Source organism: Homalodisca vitripennis, chromosome 3 (genome assembly GCF_021130785.1).
Source record: "Homalodisca vitripennis isolate AUS2020 chromosome 3, UT_GWSS_2.1, whole genome shotgun sequence".
In the NCBI taxonomy this organism is placed as follows: domain Eukaryota; kingdom Metazoa; phylum Arthropoda; class Insecta; order Hemiptera; family Cicadellidae; genus Homalodisca; species Homalodisca vitripennis.
Window position 1 is genome coordinate 85489255 of NC_060209.1, and position 18562 is coordinate 85507816.

The window sequence follows — 18562 nt, forward strand, 5'->3', positions numbered from 1 at the left end:
AAAATGTCGGGAATAATCGGCGGAATCGGTGAATACGATCAAAATAGTGAGACGTGGTCGTCATATATCGAGCGCTTCGAACTATTCATCGAGTGCAACAATATTAAGGAGGAGAAAAAGGTTAGCACGTTATTAACTGTTGCCGGTGTAAAAACGTACAGTCTATTACGGGATTTATGCACGCCCAATAAGCCGTCTACAAAAAGTTTTGACGCATTAGTATCTTTGATTCAAGATCACTTGTATCCAAAACCATCGTTCATAGCCGAGAGGTACAAGTTCAGCAAAAGGATTCAGCACAAAGGCGAATCAGCAGCAGACTACATCGCCCAGTTAAGAAAGATGTCCACCCATTGTGAATTTGGGGCAGTTTTAAACGATTACCTGCGAGATCGTTTAGTCTCCGGAATTAGAAATGAAGCAACAAAACAAAAATTGTTAGGAGAATCCAGCTTGACATTTGACCAAGCAGTTAAAATCATCACGTCAGCAGAAGCCGCTGAGAAGAATGCAGCAGCCTTGGCGATCAACGGAAGCCGCAACGCCGAGCGACTACAAAAGATGACAGCTCATCACCGCAGTGTAACAGCTGGGAGCAGAACATCGGCGGGTGCCGGCGGCGCTACCACACCTGGAAGTCACCACCACAACCCCAAAAGCAGCGCTTCGCACGACTACAAAGTGCAGTGTTCGTGTTTGTGGTTATGGTGGGCCATTTGCACCATCAGTGTCGATTGTTTGGTGTTACTTGTAACGCGTGTGGGAAAAAAAGAATCACATTGCTAAGGTTTGTCGATCAAAGGGTAAGCCCCAAAAAACCAACAATCTAAGTTTAAACACTTTAAAAATAAAAAATGATAGTAGACATAATTATGTAGAAGAAGTATGTAGTCAAAACACTGATAGGAATGTTGAACCTGAAAGCTATGAGGAAGATATTTCAAATTTATTTAAAATGAATGAAAGGGAAGTTGAGCACATTAAAGTTAGTCCGGTTTAAATTAGAATTAATAGTTAAGGGTAAGCCAATCTATTTTGAGGCTGATACAGGCGCGTCAGTAAGCGTGTGCAGCGAGCAGTTTTACAAAAGAAAACCTAATAGTTGTAAATTATTGCCCACTGGACTTATCTCTAAGTTCGTATACGAATGAACTATAGTTCCGTTAGGGAAAATTGAAGTGGATGTTCAATATCAAGGAGTTAGCAAATTTCTTGAATTGTTTGTAATCAAGAAAGGAGCTCACCCTCTCATAGGACGAAATTGGCTTCAAAGTCATGGTGTGGAAATATCTTTCAAAATAAAATATTTGGCATAAGCAATAAAGACAGTAATCCGGATGTTACGAGTAAACATTGCATTGAATTAACTAAAGATTTGATCAAAGAATTTCTGGAAGTTTTCAGTGACAAATTAGGTCAATACAAAGGTGAACCAGTTTAAATTAAAGTTTAAAAACCTGACGCCACACCAAGGTATTTTAAGCCACGGTCCATTCCCTTTTCACTTAAAAACTAAGTCGAAAAAGAACTAGAAAGGTTAAACTGAGGAAAAAGTACTTGTTCCAGTAAAAAGTAGTGACTGGGGCACTCCCATTGTTCCAGTAATAAAAAAAGAGACGGAGGAATACACATTTGCGGAGATTTTAAAGTTACCTTAAATCCATGTTTTTAGAAGTTGAAAAGTACCCTATCCCCAGAATAGATTAAATGTTTACTTGTTTACAGAAAGGCGAAAAAATTCAGTAAAATTAGATTTATGCCAAGCTTATATGCAGCTAGAGTTAGATGAAGAATTTAAGAAATTATGCACTATCAGTACCCATAAAGGGTTATTCAGTTATCAAAGAATGCCGTTCGGAATTTCTTCCGCAACGAGTATATTTCAGTACAGAATCGAACAGTGTTTACAAGGACTTGTCCAATGTTGTTGTATTTTTAGACGATATATTGATTACAGATGTAAACGATGATCTACACTATCAAAAACTGAGGGAAGTTTGCAAGCGCCTAAGCGAAAATGGTCTCACAGTAAAAAAGAATAAATGCACATTTTTTGCACCTAAAGTGGAGTATTTAGGTTTCTGCATTGACAAAGAAGGGTTGCACACTTCCGAATCTAAGGTAGAAGCAATTAGGAATGCTCCCATACCTAAAACAGTGACAGAGGTCAAAGCTTTAGTAGGTCTAAATTAATTACTACTCAAAGTTCATACCACATTGTTCCACCATACTAAGTCCCATGTAACAGTCTTCTTTAAGAAGGACACACCTTTTAATTTTAATAAGAATTGTATCGCAGCTTTTGACAAAGTAAAAGAGTTACTTTCAAACGCAAACGCACCAATTTTTGGTCGCATTATGACACTAATTTGCCTTTGAAGTTAGCCGTAGATGCTAGTTCAGTTGGCTTGGGAGCCGTCCTAAGTGTTATCTCACCAGGTGGTATAGAGAAACCAATAGCCTATCAGTCACGCACACTCTCACAAGCTGAGCGGAACTATTCACAGATAGAGAAAGAAGCTCTGGCTATCGTATTTGCAGTCAAAAAGTTTAATCAATACTTGTACGGTGGGAAATTTATTTTGTACACTGATCACAAACCTCTTTTAAGTATGTTTGGAGGGTTACCTATTTTTGCTGCCGGCCGTATGCAAAGATATGCTTTGTTCCTGTCCGGTTACGAATTTGACATTCAATACGTAAAGACGGAACTAAATAATGCAGATATGTTATCTAGATTGCCTTTAAGTGTCAATCACAACAATGCTACTGATGAGTTTGCGTGGCAAGGTACATATTTACATTGTATTCAAGAAAGCTCATTACCTTTCACTTTTGAACATGTAAAATCAGATACACAGAAATATCCAGTTTTAAGTAAAGTGTATGGCTACATTATACACGGTTGGCCTAATGTCATTCCTGAGGGAAGCGAAGAGCTTACTCCGTATTTCCAGACAGAAACGAACTGACAGTTGAATTTGGAGTAATTATGTGGGGTTATAAAGTAGTCGTACCAGTTTAACTTTAAGGGATTATGTACTTAAAGAGCTTCATTCTAGTCATTTAGGCATTGTGAAATGAAATTGGTAGCACGCAGCTACGTCTGGTGGAACGGTATTGATGAACAGATCACAAATATGGCTAACAGTTGTTCTTCCTGTCTCCGGGAACGGAACAACCCGTCAAGGAGTCAATTACATGTTTGGCACTATCGTTCCGCTCCCTGGGAACGTATTCATGTGGACTACCTAGGACCTTTTTAAAAATAAAAAGTATTTAATCGTCATTGACGCTCACTCAAAATGGTTAGAAGTAGGCGAAGTTAGTTCAACTTCCGCTAAACTAGCTATAAGTTTTCTAAGAGAGCTATTTAGTCGCTTTGGTCTACCTGGTTAATTTACATTCTGACAATGGACCACCCTTTTACCTCATCGGAGTTTAAACAGTTCATGGAAAATGAACGGTATTAAAACATACTTTTAGTCCTGTGTATCATCCAAAAAGTAATGGCCAAGCAGAAAACAGCGTGAAATTTGCTAAAGACAAATTAAAGCGAGCATTTCATGACAATGCAGATGCTAGCGTAGCCTTGAGTAGGATATTGTTTGACTACCGTAACTCTGTACATAGTACTACCAATGAAACACCAAGCAAGTTAATGTTTGGCAGGAAAACTGCGCACCCGGTTTGGATCTATTGAGACCAAACATTACCCAGTTTGTAATAAGAAACAAGAGGAGAGCAAAAATAGTTTTTAAATAAAAATATTACTAGAAGATTTTATCCAGGTCAAACTGTATTAATGCGAGATTACAGGTCAAACAACAAATGGTTGCAAGGTATTGTAAATAAACAAATCAGTCAGTGTTATGTATGAAATAGAGTTTAAATTCTGGCATTGTAACGAAAACGTCACATAGATCAACTGATCGGTCTGAGTGACAGTTCGCTAGACAGAGACTCGAGTGCAGTAGCAGAAACTGTACCGAGAAACGTAACAACCCCGACTTCCGCCAAGCGCAGACGTAGACTTGGCAGCGCCGCAATACCAATCGCAGTGTAACTCATCCCCCTGCACATGACGTAAATCGATCGCCAGTTGGCATGGCAACCATTACAGCGAGTGGTGGAAGGTCATTCTCTACCCTCTACCCCGCACTGTACTACACCCGTATCAGCTGTATAAAATCAGCTGTTCTTGACAGCACCTATCGAAGTCGGATGCGACGCTATCCTGAGCGCACTAGAAAACCTGTAAATAAACTTGACTCATAATAAAGATGTACTTATTCAGTAATGGTTGTGTATTATGTTATATTATGTGTTTTTCTTTTTATTATATTGTGGTTTTATCAAGCATTTATTTGAATTTAAACTTGTTTAGTGTTTACTTGTTGTTAATTATAGAATCATGTCATATCTGTACTTTATCAAATATTACTTTAAGTATCAAGAGGAAGCATTCAAACTATTGAAGGACAATTAATTTTTTTAAATTTGATTTTTTAATAGGGAGGAAATTGTTATATATGAATATTCTTTGTATCATTATCCAGTAAGTTTAGATATATTTGCAACAAGTGCTCCTCACCCCATATGACGTAATGTGTCGGCTGTTTTAATCGTATGATTTTGAATAAACGGCATTGGCTACTCGAGATCACCTGACCCCCCTCTCCTTTGGTCACTGCCTCGTCTGAGCATTCCTTGAGCCGCTGTAGGCAGTCAACTCCCAGTCTCGCTTACCACACCACCCCTCGTGTGGCCGTGTTCTAAGAAATGTAAAAGTGTTCTTTATTTCGATTCACCCGCCCCCGGCATAAGTACTGTTATTTAGAACAAAACATAACACTAACGTTAACTTTTTTTTTTTGTTCAAGAAAAGTAAAAAAATGTTGTTTCTTTAAGTTCAAAGCTATTTTTATTATAGCTCAATTATAAAAGGTAAAAGCGTATTTATTGATAAAAATAAAAACTAACTATTTACAAAACTGTCTGTTTTAAATCAATTTTAATTTCATACTAAAATGTAATTAAACTTTTTCATTGTAATTACATTTTACTATAAAACAAGATAAATATTTCAAACTAATCACCACACTACCACACAATGAAGAATAATGAGATACGGAGTAGATGCCCGTGCAAACGCGCGCTCGCTACAACTGATAAAGCTAGTAGTAATACACGTCACAGATATGTTTGGTTATGGCTCTGTAGAAGATGCAGAACTGACGAGCAGGTGGTTAGAGTTAAGCAAAGGGCGCTCGCCTCCCTCTGGCCACAAAGTGAAACTCGTTTTATAAATATTTCCTTGGCAACCACGATAAGCACGGAGCGTGCACCGGGCATTTTCAAGGCTTTTTGTGAACTACAAAACTCTCTAAGGGACATAAACTATAATATCGGATATAACTGTATTTGGCGTATTTTCCTAAGTCTATCATTCTAATATATTCTTCTACGGCATAGGAAGGGTTGAAACAACACTAAAACCAACACTTTACGTTTTTTGAATAAATTTATTTGAATTTTCAAAGTTGTAAAGTCCTTTTTGAAACACCCTGTACAATTAGAATGAATGATCACTCAAACATTTTTAAGTAAATAAGTTACATAAAGTTAAAACAGATACAATTCTCTTTATTTTAATTACCTCCATGTTTTTGTATCTTTTGTTATTTATTCACCTCACAACCTGCTTGTATGCTTTCTTCATATCCACTTTTTGCATTTGTAGAACCTTTATTCACCTCATTCCTGCATGACTGCTTCCATGTACATTTTGTAGTGTTACATATGTGTAACGTTGGTCTATTATAGCAAATATTTGATTACATTTTAAGTAGTAATAGGTTTTTTGTCATTGTGCACAGTTGAATCACATGATAAATACATGATATTTATTTACTGTTAATCTAAACATATTGACAAGTACTATGGAAACTTGTTTCATAACCACCCGGCTGCATTAACTGAGATAATGCATATCACATTAATGTAAAACAAACAGGATTGCTAATTTTGCTAACCAACAGAATTTAAAACATTGTACACCTAGATCGTGTATCACGTAATATATGTGAAATACATTTCAATGGACTGACATGCAAGAATGGTACGAACAAAAAGAATGGATGAACAAGATGGCAGGTTCTAAAATCATCAACGATTATGTCACAATAATAGGTTACATAAGTTTGATAGATTGACAATGACTGTCACAAATAAATGACACTGTCCAGGGTGAGAAACCATGTCACAAATATGATATGGTCTATATTTATTCCAAGTCCTGTCAGCGTGATCAATAACTTACGTCTTAACCAATAATAAATGACAATGTTCAGAGTGAGGAAATGTTACAAATAAGTGATTGTCTGTATTTATTCCAAAACCTTTCAATGTGGTCAATGACCTACGTTTTAACCAATAATAATAAATCAAATCAAATATCTGTTAGAAAATCTTTTTGGTTAGATCAGTCTAAACTCATATCATTTAAATGAATTTTATTCTTCCAATGGAGGGGCAATACAGATGATTATGTATCTGTACATTTCAAATAGTTAATGATTCTTAATCTTTACTGACAAAGCTATTGTCATGACCGCAGAGCCAATGACTTAACAACTAATGGTAACTTAATGAAATATTATAATAATACAATAATAATATAAAAGATTGTGTTGAAATATAGTGTAAGAAAAGAAACAATGCTCAATGAATGATGAGGTTGATTTATGGAGTAATGTCATGAAGTAAATGTCACTGATTAACTTTTTGCAATAAACCACTAATAGTCTGCCTGAAATAGGCTAAAACAATGCAGAAGTCATGATCACTCAGTTCAAAAATATGATCAGTATTAAAAATATGATAGTAATATTGTTTTACAGATTAGATTTTGTGAAAACTGTAATGGAAAGTTAGTTGGGATATCAGGAGTTTGTACTAGAAAACTAAGTTATAAGAGAATTCTCTATATACACATAAATTCCGGCTGTAGAATGTGCAGGCCAGACTACTCTGGAGGACAATCACTCTCTCAAATCCGTTGAGCAAAAGTAATGCTGATTATTTGCTTATAGGTGATTCAATTCTCCGATATTCGGGGAAGCTTTGTAAGGAAAATGGTTGTACTGTTAGGGTACACCTGGGGCGAAAATCAAAGATGTAAAAAATAAGTTGATGGGTTTCTTGCAGCACCAACCTAAAATAATTCATTTTCATGTAGGAACCAATAACTTGCCTTTGAAATATAACGGTGGTGCTGGGTACAATGGGGGATGCGGCAAGCGCGAGGCATTGCACTGTATGGCGGACCTGTTTATACACAACACGAATCCGTTTTCCAAACAGTGTTGTTTTAGTTGACAGCATTTTGCCAAGGTCTGACATAAGTGGAACTGCATTAGCACAATTTAATGAGCAGTTGGAGCTGATGTCTGGAAACTTTGGTGTCGTTTTCTTGAAAACCTGGAATCAGCTGGTGCGAAGGTACCATCTTGCTCGGGATGGCAGACACCTTAACAGAAAGGGGGTGTCTGTGTTTGGTAGCAGCACTTTTGAATGTCTACGAGCAGCTTACATCCTGTGAAATGGCTTCGGATGGGGTTTTTGTCTAGTGCTGAAAGCGCACTGTGACGAGTGGTGTGCTTCCAGTTGATGTTGTCTGAGGTTGCTTGTTGAAATCTGTGGCTGACGGTGTAGACGCCGTAACGAGGGGTGAGCTTGAGGTGGATGATGTTGAGGTTGGGTTGCTGGAAACTGTAGTTGACGGTGTTGAAGCCGTATTGAATGTTGAACTTCCGGTTGACAGAAAATGACAAATCTGGCTTGCTGAGACTTGTGGATGATGGGAATGTGGGTGCAGTCAAAAAAACGGATATGTAAAACTTGATAAATTTATCAGGATAGCACATCTAAATATGAACTCTCTTTCCACGGGCTTCGAAGAGATGCGTGCCGTGGTAGAGGATTTAAACCTGGATGTTTTTGGTGTTTCGGGAAACTTGGCTGAATGAAAGTAAATCTTCTGATGAGTTTGCGATGAGTGGATATTCATTGTTTAGGAGCGACAGAACCAGAAAAGGGAAATGCAGTTGCCTCCAGAGGTGGTGGAGTGGCACTATATGTGAAGAACTGCCTACAATTTTCGCTGAAATCACTTCAATTTGAAGATTGTAATTTTCAAGAGCATATTTGTGGAAATATTGAAGTGTAAAAAGTGAATTTTCTGTATTTGCATTATCTACAGACCGGGAGATATGCCTTACACTTGTCTAGAGCCTGCTCTCCACTTTGTATTTTATGATATGGCCCAGTACGCAGATAATATTGTTGTAAATGGGTGACTTGAATATTAACTTGTTAGATTTATCATCCCCAGAGACCCGCTTTGCAATAAACTCTTTAAGAGCCTTGAGGTGCCTCAGTTGGTTAAAGTTGCTACAAGGGTTACTAAAAACCTGTGCAATTTTGATTGATCACATTATTGTAAATAGCAATGTTAAATACGTACAGTGTGACGCAGGGCCGGCCCTAGCTAATTTTATAGTGTAAGCAAAACAGTAGTTTTGGCACGCCCCCCCCCCCCCCCCCCCCCCCCCCCCCCCCCCCCCCCCCCCCCCCCCCCCCCCCCCCCCCCCCCCCCGATAAACCGTCATACACTACACCGTAGAACGGTAAATGTCACATACCTTGTACCTAAATAGTAAAACAAAGGGGAACAAATTAGGAGAAAAAAAAATAGCTGACAAACCAGAGTTTATGTTTATTTACAAGTGTTCATTTACAAATACAGTGACACATTGTTAGACTACAATTACGATACATTACATTATTAAGTTTAAGTTATGTGATGTATGATGGAAAACACAAAATCGTCTACAAATCATATTGTTGTGTGTACAAGTCATTGTTAAACGTCAGGTTGTATTACAGACAATTCAAATTAACAAAATAATAGCCTAATAATTACAATTAAGATACTCAATGTTGCAATTAAAAAGGAATTCGTCTGGCTTTTAATTTTGAAAACTCTTGCAGTAGAATGTCCGTTTTTTTTTTCCAATTTCATTTAGGGCATCATTTTTCAATCGCCAAGGTTGCTAGACCACTTAAGTGGTTCTTGGCTCTCAAATTTGATCGTAGGTAAGTTTTTATCAGTTTTTTAATTTGGAAAAACTTCTTTCGCCACTGGCCACAGGATACTGGCAGCGTTAAACAAGATTCTCAATGCTACAAAAATATTTGGAAAAGTATCCACATAAAACCACGATTTGGTTTATAAAAGACAACACTCCAGCTGGGTGACTTGTAGGTGGGCAGCATTGGTCCAAAGATTTGAAGCTCATCAAACAGCTCATCTCCGTTAATGTCATATCTTTTGGTATTTGTCATCTCCATCACCACCGCCTCAAAACTGTTTCAAGGGTGTTTGCAGGCTTTCTTTAACTCTGATTCACTCCATGCTTTTCCTAAGCTATCAATATCATAGAGAAATTTAAAAACCTTCACTATGGTTTTCCATCAGTTCAAATCTCTCCTTTAACGAGGATATTGCTCTATCAAGCACAACAAAGAAGAAATTTACTTTAAACAAATTCTTTACCAGAACTTGCAGCTTCATCTTCACTCTCGTAAGAAAATTGTTTTTTAACTCTTCTTGGTCTAACTGTTTTTTCTTGTTCAAAGTCACCTGCAACATCAATTTTTTTTTCTGCAAGTTCTTTACATCAGTAATGACGCTGTTTAGTCCTTCTTCAGATCTCATAGTTTCCAAAATGATTTTACACTCTTAAGAAGATCTATTGAACTTTGAAGATCATTTGTGACCTTTTGCAACAGTTTACTAACCATGTTTGTTTTATACAGGATCTCATGCCAAGTTACAATACAACACAGAAACTTGAAGCTTTGCAGTTTTTTTTTACTAGTCCTACGGCAGTATGTCTACCAAATGCATCAAGGTTCTTGTCTTGAGAAGCTTCATATAATGCATCATATACTTCTTCAATATGGTACCTCAAGGGTATTAATGCCTCAATTCTACTTTCCCACCTAGTGTTGCAGAGTGGTTTGACTGTTAGACTCGAAACGTTTTTCAGCAAAAATACTCCATCTTTGAGTAGAACTAGAAAAAAAGTTATATATTTCTTGTATGGTGCTGAAACAGTCTACTGCACTATTGCAAGACAGAGCTGCATCGTTAATTACAAGTTCAGGGAAGTGGTTTCCACATGGAACATAAAATGCTCTAGGATTTTAGATCAAGGATCCTCTTCTGAACTCCAACATGCTTTCCCTTCATTTGCCGAACCATTATCATAGCCCTGACTTAAATCCCCTCATGTTTTTTAAAGGAATTCCTCGTTCCTTTAGTTCTTTCAATAATGCTTCTGTGAGACCTTCACCTGAGTTGAATCTTTAATAGGAATGAAACCTAAAAAATGTTCTTTAATTACCACATCTTCATTTTCAGTAATCTTCCACAAATCTTATCACAAACGTCATTTGCTCAGTATGGCTAATGTCAGGAGTGCAGTCTAATATTATCGAATTAATATGTGGCTTGCTGTAGGTCTTGCAAGATTTTTTATCCTTGGATCTTGGCTGACAAGAACAGAATGAACTCGCTCTGGATATTTTTGCTCAAATAATGAACGTTTGTTTCTTTTGATTTGATCCTTCTCACATGTTCAGCCATAAAAACATCAAACTTTGCTATGTGTTCTACCCAATTTTAAAAGTTTCGTTGTTACGTTCAAAAAGAACATCCTTTTTCCCTCGAAAGGCCAACCCCTGTGTTCCCCAAAAACTGTACTATACACAGTAATCGTTTCAGGACTTGGTGTGCCAAATGTTCAGTTTCAGCATGGATAAGTCTTTCATGTTCTTCATCAATAGTTTTGTTTTAATCGTAAACGTACAGAGAGCTCACGCCCAAAACGTACAGTTTTTAACATGAGCAGAGGATTTCTCGTGGACTGGTCAAAGTCTTGTGTAGGTTTTGCCAGTCAGAATACCCTTGGTCACTAGCAAAGAAGAGAATTCGTGTTTCCAAACAGATTTGCAAGGAAAACAAAATGCTGCATTTTTCGATATTGAGTATAGTACCCAATTTCTGTGAAACTTGTTCTCCGTTGCACAGCTTCCTTGTGTAATGATTTGAAGAAAATCTCCTACCTTTACTGTCTGCAGGAAACTCTTTGTCAGTGACTTGCTGAGGCCCTCGTTCAACAAGCACTTTCCGTACCTCGTCATTTATTTTGGGTGGCCACTTCCCACAATCATTTGAAATCACAGGTATAATGTGTTTGTGTCCTTGTTCGGTTCCTGGAAGACAAAACAAAACATTATAGTTGGGCATCGTGGTGTAATCGCAAGAGATGTATGATGTGTGATCACTCTGTTAAATGACCCTTTTCAGGATTTCAAATATTTAATGCAATATTTATATCTATATTTTATTATAGTCTATAATAAATAGGCCTTCCTATTTAGGTTTAACTAAAATATAGTAAACATTTTTAAAACATCTTTTACACCTATCTGTGTTATGTTGGTATAAATAAAAATTGGTTTAAATAAAAGTCAAATAAGGGCTTAAACATTTGTGTGTTTTTTGGTTTGCGGCCACCATATTGAAACGGTAGGCCTAATCATATCATATTCATTATTAATAATCCAACTAAGTTGGCCGAGGTTATTGCTGGACTATTTATCCTAAAAATGCTAAGTAAGTTAAATAAGTCAACTTACAATTTCAATGACCTTGTTGACTATGCGTAACAACAGACGTAGATGAAGATGACGATGACATCACTGTATCAACTAATAAATCATCATCCACAACTTTGGTGGCGGGGCTACAGAATCGTCACAATCAATATTTGATGGTGGAAATGGTGTTTCTGTAGCTAGATAACTATGGAATTGACTGGTTGACGGTCCAGGCAGAACCTCAGAGTCAGTTATTGGTAAATTATTGTCAACATCATGATCTAAATTCGGTTGTCTCTACGCTTATTGATGCACTCGCACATAATGGTGGGATTTGTTAAAAACCTTTGCAGTGCTTTACACTGCTTTTCATCTTCTTTAGATTGCTGCAACTTTCTTTTGCGGTTTGTAAATGCTCCAGATGTTTTTTTCTTGCTCGACATTTCGTGTTAATTAAAAAACGGCATTAATTTTACAACTTACTACAGTACAACGCACATCAATGTAATTATATAAAATAGTAAGACAGACAGCTTACCCAGCAGGGATCACTTCTGGCTGGTTTATACCTACCAGTTGAACCCACCACTGGGCACAGCAAAAACCGATGTGCCACTTCAATCTGGGCAACCCTAATGGATGTCCTGTAGCGGCACATCACTAACCGCAAAATGTTGAGATTCTGGGGTTCATGGGCAATTCGATAGGTCTAGTCCACTGTGGAAGATGACTGTTGGAGTTGGTGGGGTTTGTTCCCTTACCTCAGAGGCTCTTGTTAACCTCAACAAGGGTGTGCCACCCCCTGCCTACTTTGACTGGAGAGGCTGGTTCAGAGCTGCTCCCCTTCTTCCGGAATGACTTTGAGATGTAGTGCCCTAATTCCTCCTCATGGATCTCGATAGGAGGCGGCCCCCTACTCCCTAACCTTACCCATCCTGAATATCCTATCACTCCGGAAGCAGCGCAAAGGTTCTTACAGAACTAAGTGCAATTTATAAGCTTCTTGTCCTAAGAGAACAAAAAAAAAAGGACAGACAGCTGTCACGGCGAGGGTGCTTGCGAAGCGGCGCTAACAGTGACCGTAACGTAACTGCGAGACTCGGGCTGCGAACAGAAATAGACGTATGAGTCATGCGGACGGTTCCATGTTCACTCGCGTAAGGGGGTGTGGGCGTGTGTATCGGGTAGCGGTGCATTAGTCAGTGCAGGCGCACGTGCACAGCGCCCCCCACGGCGCCCCTCTCCTCGCGGCGCCACCCGCGGCCGCGTAGTTCGCATATATCACAGGCCGCCCCTGGTGTGACGTCGTGGATATGTCAACCATCTATGACTCAAGAGGTGTTCGAGTATCTGATCACAAGATGACATATGTCGATATAAAAAACAAAAAAATCAAGAAGGCCTCCTAGATTTGTTACTTATCGTGACTTCTCCCGATTTGACATTGACAAGATGATACATTGTACGTCCAGTATTAGGTGGGAAGATGCTATGTCTATGAAAAATGTAGATGACATTCTAGATTTTATTAATTCTGCTTATTATTCAAGTTTTTAATGAAAATGCACCTCTAGTACATAAGAGAGTGACCAGAAAGAAAATCTCCATGGAGAAATAAACAAATCATTCAACTAACCATAGAAAAAGATTATTATAAGAAGAAAAATGCTATCTACAGGAAATGAAACTTGTAAAAAAAAAAACCATATTGTAAGGTTAGAAATATGCTCAACAATGAAATAAGACAATCAAAACAAAATTATTTTAGAAACTGAAATGGAGAGAAATGTAAAAGCTCTAGAGACTTTTGGACTAAAATAAGGACAAGTGGTGTCACTGATCCATTCGAATCCAGCCATACCCCAATTTTGTAAAAGATTTGGAAGAAATCAATAAGTATTTCGTTAGTATGGGCTTAGGTATCATGGCAAATGATGATTGCGTACAGTTCTATGAAAGAAACAAATCAGAGAGTGTCACTTGTGATTTCTATTTCAGGAGTGTTACAAGGAGAGAAGTGCAGGAGGCTTTGAATAGCATCACATCAGAGGCAGTTGGAGCTGATGGCATATCAATAAAAAATGATTAAAATGATAAGTCCGTATTGTATTGATGCCATAACACATTTAGCTAACCAGTCATTGGCCACTTCCACTTTTCCGGATGCATGGAAGGAGGCAATTGTACTGCCTCTTCCCAAAGTCAAAGCACCTTCATCTGTGTCCGAGCTGCGTCCAATTTCGGTATTGCTGCCCTGTCGAAGATAATGGAGAAGCTGGTTGTTTCACAAATGGTACAATTTCTGGAGTCGGAGAATATCCTTCCAGCCTTACAGTCTGGGTTTCAGGAAGGACCATAGTACTGCAACTGCGCTTTTGCTCGTTTGTGACGAGTTGCTTCACGCAAGGGCGGATAAGAAAGCATCTCTTCTTGCAATGCTGGATTTTCACATGCATTCGACTCAATAGACCACAGGATGTTGTTGGCTGTCATGCATTTTTATGGTTTTCGACCAGAGGTGGTTTCTTGGTTTGATTCCTATTTGGTGAATAGGAGACAAAAGGTTAAAATTGGGATGGATTTCTCCTCATCTTTAAGTAGAGTTGCTGGTGTTCCACAGGGAAGTTGCCTTGGGCACATTTCTATTCACCCTGTTTTCCGCCACTATGGGTTCAGACTTGCAACATAGTCGCTTGTATTCATACGCCGATGATGCTCAACTGCCGTGTGTTTCATATGAAGCCGGAAGAGCTGACTCAGCAGTTTCCATTTTGAATGCTGACTTAAGCATTGTCCATGATTTGGTCTGAGAGGCATGGGATTAAAATGAACAAGGAAAAAGTGTAGTGTGTTGTCGATTCCTTTTTTTCCAATGTGGGTTCGGAGACAGTGGGTGAGGTGTTGCTTGGCAGTGTCAGACTGAAGGAGTGCGAATCCTCAAAGCTCTTGGGCCTCATGCTTGATAGTGGCCTCACACTATCTGGTCATGTAAGTGCTGTTTGTTGGCGAACACTTGGTCGACTGAGAATGCTATACAAGCATAGGCACATGTTTCCTAGAGAGACCAAGCTTCGCCTTGTCGGGCTCTTGTGCTCTCTGTGATCGATTATTGCCTCCCTGTCTATGGCAACATTGTGTCTAAAGGAGATTTAGAAAAATTACAGAGGGTCCCAAAAATATGTGTGTAAGGTATGCATGTGGTTTAAGAAGGTTTGACCATGTTTCGGAGGCTCGACGATCGCTGGGTTTGTTGACTGTAGCTGATACTTGTACCCTGCGCTCCTCATGCCTGGTTTACAGAATCTCTGACCACTGGCAGGCCGGGATATATCTGAGAGAAAAACTAAAAAGCAGGTCTCAAGTCCAATCTCGCAGTTACTAGACAGGATCAAGTGTTGGAGATGCCTCGCGTTCGCCGTGAATTTGAAAAAGAAACGATTTGCGTACTTTGCTTCCCAAATTATATATATGAACTGTCCTCCAGCTTAACAGGACAGGGTGTATCTGAAACGACATACAAAGAAAATATATACAAGTATTTAATGTACAATACAAGGTGATATAGCCATGTCTGTATGTCTAATATTATGTTTTATTTATTAATAACTATAAAATAAGCTTTTTTTAATTTTTTAAGAACTATAATAAGACATGAGGTCGTTTTGTTAAAACCAGCAATTATTGTTGAAAACCGCTCCAAAAATAAAGTCCTTATTTATTTATATAAAATTAAGTTATGACTATAGAATAAAAAATATTTATATTTGTGTTTGTTTAATCCATATGAGATAGAGATAAAAATTCCGAGTAATTGTAAGGTTACAATGAATACAGGTGTATTCAAGGAGGGATTTGATGAAGGGGAAATTTCTCTTCTTGCAGTTGGCAGTACTGCTGGCAATATTGTTGCTTCTACTACTCCTCTTTGTTAGGACCATCAAAAGCTACAGGTCATTTTGACATAGGGCTGTGTGCATATTAGAATTTACTCTCTTGTATTTTGAATTATCTTATTGGTAAATGTAACTAAATCTATAGTAAACATTTAGTACATGTTGTTTATTTGTGCCGTATTTTTTGTTTCAGTGAGTTTATGACTGTTTGTACCCGGCCTTGTTGGTTGTTGAAGTCCCTGACGAACATAGAAGGTTCTGGATTACCTCAGTATTTAGACTACGAGCTGTTAGCAACAGTGATGGCTATCTGTGATATTACACAATATTGTTTGTGCGCAGGCGTACAACTTTAGTAGTTTTTTGTTATAAGTTTTTCAATAAATGTAGTAATTGTCTTAAAAGAAAAAGATACATTGATTTCAGGATTTATGATAAAGATTAAATAGAGTTAGGAATATAAAATGTATAAACATCAGGTCAGATAAATAGTTTTGTAAAATAAGTTATATAATTTTATAGGCAGTAGGGTTTATTTTTATTTTAATAATTGAGTATCGAGTAACTAAAGTGGTTTTCTCATAAAGAAAATTAAATATAGTATTATAGCATAAAATGGAACTTACAAAGTGAATTAGTGTTTGGTAGTAAAGCTATACCAAGTAATTTACGGAGTGAGACAAGTTTTTGAACATAAGAGATTAACTATATTATGATACAAATTGTAAAATGTGATTTAAATGACGTACTTATCAGTATTGACATTGAATTTCATCAAATTTTCCATTCACAAAAAACGGTTACCCAAGGAAATGAAGCCTCAGGAATAGCTGAATTGGTCGAAAAATGCCTACAGTCAGCTTATTTCTCTAGGAACTTCTATGATATATTTGGTATTTAGAAAACCAATACACACCAATAAATATCTGAATATCATCATATCTAGCTCATAGGTTTGGCGTATTGAATACTTTAATTAATCGTGCTATCTACATGACAGATAAAGATAGCTGGAATACTGAGAAAGGGATATTAACCAAGCATAACAGGAGAATGAGTATAATTTAACACAGATTAATAAAGCTTTTAAAAACAAATAACAAAAGTTGTGTCAGAATGTGCCACGTTTAGATCAAAAAGAAAATGGAGAACATCCAAAACTGGCTTATCCAAGGGATGACTGAATAGAGAGTGTTAAGGAGACAATATAAAAACTGTATTCAAGCCAACTCAAAAATTGAAGAACTGTTTGATTCCAGTTAAGGATATGATTCCACTGTTTGCGCCGGGAATCTACATAACTCTGTGTGGTTGTGACTCAGTTTACATTGGAGAAACAAAACTTTAATATCCATACAAGTTTGTGAACTCATCCAGCACACCGAACATCAGGATATGGGAATCAGCCATAGCAGAACACTGTTTCAAAACACAACATGCAATAGACTTAAATAAAACAAAAGGGCTTGAAAAATTCCATACTATTATCCAAGGATCATAAGATAAAACTGAGAAATAATTAAGAAGGAAAATAACTTCAACAAAGAAGATAAGTATCAGGTAATCAAAAAACCTGGCAGTCTGTGATAAAGAAACAACATTGATCGCTGTTAGATGATTGGTTCCCTCTTCACTCACCTGCGGAAGTGTATTACTGGCCCCACCACTTTTGGTCTAACATTTATTGACTAAAGATAACTTTCCATAGCAAGGCCAAAGTATTTTAAGATGTGTATTAATTGGTTTAGCAATTTTTTAACAAATTTAAACCAGAAAACCTGCAGTCATGACACTGACTGCGTAATTCTAAGAATTAGTATTAATTAAGGAAATTCCAATAAATCTTGTCAGGCAAATAATTTGGTGAGAAAGATTTAGGAAGTGTCAATTTTTGTTTTCTTTTTACATATTTTACGTGTTGTGTCTGTCTGTCTTCTGTGCAATAACTCATAATAGAAAGGTCCTAGAGACTTGAAACTTGGTACATAGATTTCTCTTGGTTTAAGAAATAAACTTATACATCTTAGGATTAAAACTTCAAAATGGCAGAAAGAAGTGCTGTTATGTTTCAATACATTCAGTCGGTCCTTTGATGTTAGTATGAGTTTCAGAATTAAGTTGTTGTTAATGGAAGAACATTTTTATTTACAGATTTTGAATTCTCAAAATAACTTTGTTTGACTTACTATATAAAATAAATTTCCTAGTTTGTTTAAATGTTTTTAGTTTGTTTCTCCTTAGTAACCAACTTTTTTATAATAATTGACAAACATTATTGTCTATACAGCTGTTTAGAACAGTGTAACTGGAAAATTAAAAACATAATTTCGGAATATCATAATTGTTACAATATTTTGATTAGGAGGTGCTCAATTTGAGTGTACAGGTATAAAAGCTAGTTATAGGAGTGTTTTGCCATTTTTGGAAATTTTAAACTATTGTTTGAAACATTGTATGAAATCTGCAATATATATATTTAAATTGAAAACCCATAAAACATAGAACCATTTAAACGTGTTTTCCTTTACCTTAAACTGAAATGTTTAATTTCATTCATGCCTGAACATAATACTCTAATAAAACTTTAAATTGATGAAGTAATAAAACTAACTAGGGTTGTAGTTAGCTAAAACTGTTTTAGATATAATTCCAACAAGCAAGAAAATGGATTGGACATGGATTCTCCTTTATCAGGTTTGTTGGCAAACCATCTTTCTACATAAATTGGAAACTTACATAATATGTAACAATAACAATCCATTTTACAGTAGAATAATATATTGCTATAGGGTTGTAGATGATATTCTGAGCTTATTTGAAGGAAATTAAAATAAGAATAATAAATTGTTAAAATTTCTTAACCCTTTTAGTGCCAACTTTCGGACGTTGGATTATTGTGCGTAGTTTGCCAGTGTCCGTATTTTCGGACGTTTTGTAAA

General features: G+C 37.0%; 1 protein-coding gene across 4 annotated transcripts in view; it reads left to right on the forward strand.

The window, feature by feature from the left end:
* Nucleotides 1–16381, forward strand: part of LOC124357135 (breast cancer metastasis-suppressor 1-like protein) — a 47904-nt gene extending 31523 nt beyond the window's left edge. For all 4 annotated transcript variants that reach the window (XM_046808618.1, XM_046808617.1, XM_046808620.1 and 1 more), the window contains one exon: nucleotides 15817–16381. Coding sequence is in view for 1 of the 4 variants with exons in the window: in XM_046808620.1 (XP_046664576.1) it covers nucleotides 15817–15827 (11 nt within the window). In the remaining 3 variants the exon portion in view is untranslated. The remainder of the gene's footprint in view (nucleotides 1–15816) is intronic.
* The last annotated feature ends 2181 nt before the right edge of the window (nucleotides 16382–18562 follow it).